At 51.3% G+C, this 8100-nt stretch overlaps 1 protein-coding gene across 4 annotated transcripts; it reads right to left on the minus strand.

Annotated features, from left to right (window-relative positions):
* Positions 1-2527: 2527 nt before the first annotated feature.
* On the minus strand, positions 2528-8100 carry LOC144614364 (GTPase IMAP family member 1-like). Of its 4 annotated transcripts, XM_078437660.2 has the most exons (4): positions 7915-8027; positions 7686-7734; positions 5057-5105; positions 2528-3815 (listed from the first exon to the last, which is right to left on the minus strand). In XM_078437660.2, the coding sequence occupies exons 2-4, from the start codon at positions 7686-7688 to the stop codon at positions 2935-2937; spliced, it is 933 nt and encodes a 310-aa protein (XP_078293786.2). In that variant the 5' UTR covers positions 7689-7734; positions 7915-8027; the 3' UTR covers positions 2528-2934. The 4 variants fall into 4 exon arrangements, with proteins under 4 accessions (XP_078293786.2, XP_078293784.2, XP_078293801.2 ...); XM_078437658.2 differs by lacking the exon at positions 7686-7734 and having other exon boundaries at positions 7915-8100; XM_078437675.2 differs by lacking the exons at positions 7686-7734; positions 7915-8027 and adding an exon at positions 7491-7677.

Below are 8100 nucleotides of genomic sequence, written 5' to 3' on the forward strand. Positions count from 1 at the left end.
TTTTTGGTGTCTGGCTTCTTTCACTTAGCATAATGCTTTTAAGGTTCATTCAGGTTGTAACATGGATCTGTACTCCATTTCTTTTTATGGCTAAATGATATTCTATTATCTAGATATATCATATTTTGTTTAGCCATTTATCAGTTGATGTACATTTGGGTTGCTTCCACTTTTTTGGCTATAATGAATAATGCTATGAACATCCACGTACAAGTTTTTGTGTGAACATGTTTTCAGTTCTCTTGGGTATATACCTAGGAATGGAATTACTGAGTCACCTGACAGCTCTATGATTAGCTTTTTGAGGAATTGCCAGACTATCTTCCACAGTGGTGGCACCATTTTACACCCTGAGCAGCAAAGATTCAATCTCTCTACATCCTCACTAGTGTTTGTTAGTTTTTCTTTTTCTTTTTTTAAAATTATAACCACTCCATGAATGTGAAGTGGTTTCTCATTCTGTGATTTGCATTTCCCTAGTGACTAATGATGTTGAGCATCTTTTCATGTGTTTGTTGATTATTTGTGTATCTTCTTTGGAGAAATGTCTAATCCATTTTTTTATCTATTTAAAAACTGAGTGATTTGTCTTTTTATTGTGGAGTTGTAAGAGTTCTTTATATAGTCTGGTACTAGATCTTTGTCAGATATGTAATTTGCAAATATTTTCTCCCATTCTGTGGGTCGTCTTTTCATTTTTGATGGTGTTCCATGATATGCAAAAATTTTAGATTTTGACGAAATCCAGTACATCTATTTTCTTTCGTTGCTTCTGATTTTGGTGTCATATATTAGAAACTATTGCCTAACTTACGGTTGTAAAGATTTACACTGTGTTTTCAGAGTTTTATAGGTTTTCTTTTAAGTTTATTTATTTTGAGAGGGGGAAGGGGCAGAAAGAGAGGGAGAGAGAATTCCAAGCAGGCTCTGCACTGTCAGCACAGAGCCCAACGTGGGGCTCCATCTCATGAACCGTGAGTGAGATCATGACCTGAGCTGAAATCAAGAGTTGGACACTTAACCAACTGAGTGCCCCAGGCACCCTGTTTCAGACATTTTTTCCTGGCATGCTCTATACTTTCACATATATCCTACATGTATAGATAGCTTCTAACACACTGCCCACAAACACACTCTCTTCTCAATATGTCCTGGATCGCAGCCTTAGTGGGACATGCTGGCCCTCTAGGACCCCCGGAATGTTCCTTCCCATATTCCCATCAGCTCAAACACTGCTCCTTGGGAGTTCCCTGGGCTCTCAACCTCCCCAACTAAAGAGCAAGAAGCCAATATTTCTCACTATTTGGGTCGTGAGTTAAAAGTTTCCATTGTTCACGCTGGACACCTTGTTATTCTTTTCTCACATTTATTTTTGCCAGGGACCATCCCCTTTCTCAGCAAAGTGACAGTGCCAGAGTTTTGTTTTATTTTTTTTCTTTCTTTCTGTTTGAGAAGTGAACAAGACCCAAATCAAGATTCCTTATCAGGGCTTCTGCTAGAACCATACACAACCCCTTAAGCCAGAATAACTTTTGCAGTTGAGGGAATTTCAGGTTTTAGCGTGTGGCATCCGTGTCCCTGTTCATGTCTGCATGGCTTGCATGCAGGCTGGTGGGCTTTTCTTTGCGATGTGTGCTCAGCTGTTGCAGACAATTTCCCCTTTTTATGCATTTCATTAGAAATCTGAGGTCATCAGCAACCTGAGAATCCCTGGCTGTGAGGACAACCTGGCAGAGGATACTGGAGGGAAGAGATATGGAATTGCACTGTAGTATCAGAGAGGGGCTTGACTTTGTGTGTGAGGGTAGAGATGTTGGAGACAAAGCAAGTGTGGGTGGAGAGCTAAGGAGGCACAGTTAGGATGGACAATAGAGGCTAACCTGGCTCATTTGACCTGGACCAGAGAGATGATCCTTCCAGAGATGCATGGGACAGAAGGAGAGGATTCTGCACCTCATATCATCTCACTAGTTGGCCCACAAATCTGTTTGTCCCCCTACCCACCCAGCCTTTTTTTGAGATTGAAATAAAAGAAAAATTTCCAAACCTCTTAAATGTTGTTTATTTATCCCTGAGTTCAAAAGTGTATCCTCGTCCTGTGAGTGTGTGAACCAGTGAAAAAAACTCCTCTTTGGAAGTGGACTTTCTTCAGGGTCTCAATAGCCCCTAGGGAAAGGAGTCTCTAGTCCTATTCTCCTGGGACTTGTAGAACGTCTGCTTGCAAGCTGCAGAGGGGTGGAAATGGCCATGCCCAGGGACACATTCCCTTGCTGGTACAGATGGACAGTTCTATTCCAGTGTATTCTGTTCTTATGATTAGGTGCTTGAGTGTGTGTGTGTGTGTGGGTGTGTGTGTGTGTGTGCGCGCGCACGCACGCGCAAGCATGAGGTATCTGGATTTTGCAGACTGAGCTAGGAATGACATTCAATGGGCAGATAAAGCAGAAAAATCATCTACCAGCTGAAGGATGGGCATTGAGGAGGGCACTTGTTGGGATGAGGTGTTGAAAAGAAGCCAATTTGACAATAAATTATATTTAAAGAAAACACAATGTGATTTAGTGCGTTTATTTATTCAATTCAGATAACTCAAATAAACGAGTATGGCCTGAGGCTCTGATCATTGTTGGCTTTCACCCTAATCTGAGGGGAGTCCAGGACAGGAAGGCAAAGACAGGAGCGGAGACAGTTCAACGACAGGAGAGGCAGTCTGATCGGTGGAAAACAGACCAAAGAAACGCTGGTTGTTCGGCTTCACTCAAGGGAGAGAGAGCTCAGGGAAGCGCTCCACTTCTGGGAAGGTATTGTAGGAGTTGGCCCAAGGCAGGGCTCTGAATAGGAAGGAGGAAGGAAGAGCGTGTGGGCCCTAGAGACGCACAACACCAGCAGGGGAACGTGTTCTTCAGTTGATGGGTCAAAGTCCTTCTAACAGGGTCACTCAGGACGGCCCTCAGGCAAGGCCAGGGGCCCACGCGGGAACACCAGGCCCAGCAGCAGCACGCCCCCCAGCAGCAGAAGCACCAGCCGCCACCTCCGTTGCACGGCCTCCAGCCAGCGCCGCCCCCGCCCCCACCCCCGCCCGCAACCCCGCCCCAGGCCGCGGGCCGCCAGCCCCGCGGCCACCAGGCGGAGCGTGTCCTCGGGACGCGCGTGGCGCCGGGCCCACGCCAGGCCGTACACGTCGTCGGTGAAGGGCGCGCCGTCGTGCTCCAGCGCCAGCCGCTCCACCAGCGCCAGCAGCTCGCCCACCTGCGCATCGCGCTCGGCGCCCGCCGCCCGGTTGTCCAGGGCGCACACGCGGCCGCCGCACTCGGCCACCAGGGCCCGCAGCGCGCGGTTGTCGGTGGCGCGCACGTAGTCGTGCAGCGAGCCCCCCTCCAGGTCCTCCCGGCGCGTGAAGACGAGCACGGCGCGCGCCAGGACGCCGGCGCCGAACAGCTCGCGGACGCCGCGCGCCGCCTCCTCGTCCTGGGCGGTGAAGCGGCCCAGCTGCGTGACCAGCAGCAGCGCGTGCGGCCCGGGCGCCGAGAGCAGGTAGCAGCTGGCCCGCTCGGTGCAGTCCGGGTCCGCGTGCCGGCCTTGGGCGGTGAAGAGGTCGGGGGTGTCGGTGACCTCCACGCGCCACCCGGCCCAGCTCCGGCTCCCCAGGGCGCAGCTTCTGGTCACCGGGGTGGCCGCGAGCCTGGACGGGAAGAGGCTGTGGCCCAGGATGCTGTTGCCCGTGGCGCTCTTGCCCACTCCGGTCCTGCCGGCCAGGATGAGCCTGAGCCTGCGCTCCTGCGCGACCGGCTGCTGGTCGTCGGAGTCTTCGGAACCTGTGAGGACAGAGTAGGCGTGGGCCGCCGGCTTGAGAGCGCGCGTCCCGCTCCACCGGGGCTCCGGGGTGCCTCCTGAACGGAGGAGGGCACCGACGCCTCCCGCTTCTGCTTGTCCAACAGGCCTTTCCCAGGCGCTCTGGTTAGAGCTTGTGCGACTCCGGGGGCATCTTTAGCCACCTTTCTTCCATCTTTGGCTCCAGTGCGTGCACCTGCCCCCCAGTCCATGCTCCGGCACCGGGTGCACACTGCTCTGGAGGGTCCCCCTCGATGGTCGCAGGCCATGACTTCAGCTGACATTGCCTCTGGTCGTCCGCACTTTGCAGAGCTGCTCCGTGCTCGACGACTTCCCAGGCCTCTGCCAGACTTCTCCCAGGGGCCATCCCAGCGAGGAGATGCGGGAGGGCACAGAAGGCCTGGGAGTGAGGGGCTGTCTGGAGTCCCAGACACCCCGGGTTGGAATCACAGCCCCGCATGTGCCAGCTGTGGAACCTTGGGCGAGTTTAGTCTAAGCGTTCAACGTCTTCTGCATAATGGGAGGGGTGACAGAGAGTTGTGTCTCCCAGGGTTGCTCAGAGTATTAGATGACAGGATCTCTTTCCTTCTTCCCTTCCTCCCTTCCCCTTCTCCTCCCTCTTCTCTCTAGTAAACCTGCTTCCAGTAAGACACAGTTAACCCTCCATCCTTGTTCACGGACACAGTCTACCTGGTAAACCGTGTTCCCTCTAGTCCATGATCTCAACCCTCCACATCTTCCGTGGGGATCGAGTAGATGTATTGTCCTCATTGTACCCTTTGGGACCGAAGCCACAGTCTGGTCAAGGCACTTAATATCCTACAGTAGGTCAGGGGCAGAGGTCCAGCAAAAATGCAAAGCTGGGGCTCTAGCTGTTTCACCCCAGCATGGGGACATGTCTGGGATATGTCTCTGCTCAGTCTTTTGTTTTTTTTTTAATGTTTATTTATTTTTGAGAGAGACAGAGACAGAATGCGAGTGGGATGGGACAGAGAGACAGGGAGATGAATCTGAAACAGTCTCCAGGCTCTGAGCTGTCAGCACAGAGCCCAACGTGGGGCTCGAACTCATGAGCTGCGAGATCATGACTTGAGCTGAAGTCAGGCGCTCAACCGACTGGGCCATCCAGGTGCCCCAATGTCTCTGTTCAGTCTTGAGTTAGCCCATGGCCTTGGGACCCAGAGCTGACGCCTAGGGGCAAGTACATACTGAGATCAGTTCTTACCATAGGCATTCTCTTCATCTCTGGCCATCTTGCGTCCTCCCATGCCCACCTGAAAGAGTTCCAAACACAACCTGTTCGTTCCTTCATTCCTTCAATCATTCATTCGTTTATCAAATAGGTATAACTACCTAAGGTGGCTCAGGCAAGGTCCAAAGAGCTGGTGACATCCCAATGAAAGGTCATGCTTCCTGCCCTTCCCTGAACATCAGAATTTGGGGAGGAACCCCGGAAGGACCTGGTTGGTGTTGGAACCAAACCATGAGAACCTTTGGTGAGCCTCGTTGGTCCTTTCAGGGACCCTGAATGCAAATGACAGAGTGGAAGTGATAACCCGTCCTCTGTGTCAGTGAGTGAGCTTTAGCTGAGAATTTCCCAGGTAATTTATGTCAGTGGCATTAACTGTAGGCACAAAGTTTTCCCAGAAGATTCCACAGCCAGGGGAGACTTTGGAAAACCCTGAGAATCAGAAATTCTGCTCAGTGACTTAGGGAACCACCTTAGGGCTGTTGGCCGGGGATGGGCGGGGGTGGGGGTGGGGGGACAAGAAGAGAGTTTGCAGTTTGCTTTTGAAAATTGGGAAAGATACCTATCTCCCGTGCTGATCTGAAGAACCTGTGTTCTGCTCTCCGAAGACCAAAGAATTCAGCTTGTGTCATTTGTGTAAATATGACCTGTGTGCTGGAGAGATGGGACACTCCCTTCCGGCTCCTGGTGTTCCTGCCCCGAATCTGAGGCCTCTCAAACTAAGCGATGACCCCAAGTCCGGCAGGATTTACTACAGATAGCCACTCAGTGATGCAGTCTGCTTGATCTCATGAGGACCTGGTCACAAGGGCGCAGCTCTGCTCTGTCTGCTTCGCCAACCCTGTGTCCCAATCACTCCCCTTCTGGGTCAGCTGCTCCGCAGAGGAGAGGTTTCAGGGCCTTTCCAGCCCACCTGTGCGCTCACCCCCATGACCACTCCTTCTCTCCCACATTTCTGTCTGAGTCCTGTCTGTGCTCCGCCATCCATTTCAAATGCTACCTCTTCATGGCAACACCTGGCTACTGTGGGTGACCGTGCTGTGTCCCATGGGCAACACACAAGGACAAGCAAAGGGAAAGGTTGATTGATAACTTGTCTCTGACCAGTTAGATGACAGGTTTGTCTTCTGCGTAATGCCACTTTCGGCTCCCCAAAGCCCTTGGTAAAGTTGATCCCACAGGCTTCAGGTGAGTAGTGATCTTGTGTGTAAAAATTAGCAAACTCCCATAACTGACTGCACAGCAGAACTGAAGAAACGGCCAGAAGATTCAGTGCAAAGAACAAGAATTTAGCTAAAGCAAGAAGTCCTTATCGATGACAGAACTGACCAAGTGTGCTCTAGGAAATCCACTGGACTCCTGGCCCCTATGGGACTTCCCAAAGGTTTGCGATGGTTTGGGATGGGATTTGAAAAATTCTTCCAGAGTTTCTGAGAGCTGACATCTGGGGTTTAGAGCTTGGAGTCATTGACTGATGTAGAACATGGAGACTCCTAGCATCTTAAATGCGATTGGATATTATGTAGTCCCCTGCTTCCTGAACCTGCTATCTTTTGGAGGCCTCTATGGGAGTCTTTAAAATATATATTTGACATTTTGTTTCATAGATGTGTAGTTTAATAAGAAAAAAGGGGGTGCCTTTGTGGCTCAGTCTGTTAAGTGTCTGACTCTTAATTTTGGTTCAGCTCATGATCTCATAGTTTGTGGGTTTGAGCCCCTCATCAGGCTCTGTGCTGATAGCACAGAGCCTGCTTCAGATTCTCTCTCCTTCTTCTTCGTGTGTGCCTCCCCTGCTCACATGTCTGTCTCAAAAATAAACAAACAAACAAATAAATAAATAATAAATAAACGTTAAAAAAACGGTATCTCTCAGCCCTCCTCCTGAGGGATTTTTTTTATTAAAAAAATTTATTTTACTGTTTACTTATTTTTTTGAGAGACGGTGAGACAGAGCTCGAGCAGGGGAGGGTCAGAAAGAGAGAGGGAGATGAAGAATCCAAAGCAGGCTCCAGGCATTGAACTGACAGCACAGAATCCATCCCAGGGCTCAAAGCTTAATGGACCAAGCCACCGAGGTACCCACCCCAACCCCCTGAGTGATTCTAATGCATTGGGTCCCTGCTCTGTGTTTGTGAGCCATTCATTCTGTCCAGGTCCTTCATTTATAGCCAGTGTGTGGGGATGAATAGGGCTCCCAGCGCACAGAGCCCTGGGCAGCTTGGGCGGGGGAAGGGATGTGCAAGGACACACAAGCACGTGTACTGCAGAGGTCTGAAGACCATGTTCATAATTGTTGCTGACTCCTGCAAGTCCCTGGGGGTGCACAGGGCTGAGGAGGTGGAGGGTGTGAGTGGGGTTCGGCTCACAGACACGATTTCCACTCTGCGATGTGTTCTGAGGTTAGACTCACTTGTTTGTCCTCAGAAATGTCTCTCTCCTTGGCTGCACATGCCCTCAGAGGGAGTGTCTGCAGCCTTCTCCAGCGTGCTCAGCCCTGGCAGTGCTTCCAGCAAACACCTTTCTGACCAGGTGAGGAGCGGGGCAGGACGAAGTACGTAGTCCCAAGTAAAAGTGTGCGCACTCCACGGCTGGAGAAGATGCTTACCATTTCTTCTTCACTTGCTTGTTCTGAAACTCAGAGCTCCCTGAAAAGCCTGCAAGGGTGAAGTTATTCTTTCTAGATCCCGCTCCCCTTCCTGGGAGGTAGTAGAATGCAGGCACCCACTCAGTGAGCTGCAACCAGGCCCTGAACTCCTTAGAGCCAACCTAATCCCCCCCACTTCCTCCACTGCCCTCTGCCCCAGGTGGCTCCCTTCCTTCCCCTGTGTGCTCACCTTCCAGCAGAAGTGGTGACAGGCTCTGCTGTTGGCTGCAGAAACCCGCGACCTGGTGCTGTGCCTTGGCTTGTGAGTACAGAGGCTGTTCCTGCCAGCACAGCACAGGGAGGAAGTCTCAGAGCCCAGGGAGGGAGGGCCCAGTGGTGCCGATTTAAAGGGACAGGACATGGGCCAGGTGGGCCA

This window comes from Panthera onca, chromosome A2 (assembly GCF_046562875.1).
Source record: "Panthera onca isolate mPanOnc1 chromosome A2, mPanOnc1 haplotype 2, whole genome shotgun sequence".
NCBI lineage: Eukaryota > Metazoa > Chordata > Mammalia > Carnivora > Felidae > Panthera > Panthera onca.

Excerpts from the sequence above, each read along its gene's own strand:
- LOC144614364 (XM_078437658.2), bottom strand. The coding sequence starts at position 8,085 with ATGTCCTGTCCCTTTAAATCGGCACCACTGGGCCCTCCCTCCCTGGGC. Across the intron at positions 5,106-7,914 it reads GTCACCACTTCTGCTGGAAG|GTGGGCATGGGAGGACGCAA; the intron begins GTGAGCACACAG and ends GAACTCTTTCAG. Across the intron at positions 3,816-5,056 it reads AGATGAAGAGAATGCCTATG|GTTCCGAAGACTCCGACGAC; the intron begins GTAAGAACTGAT and ends CTGTCCTCACAG.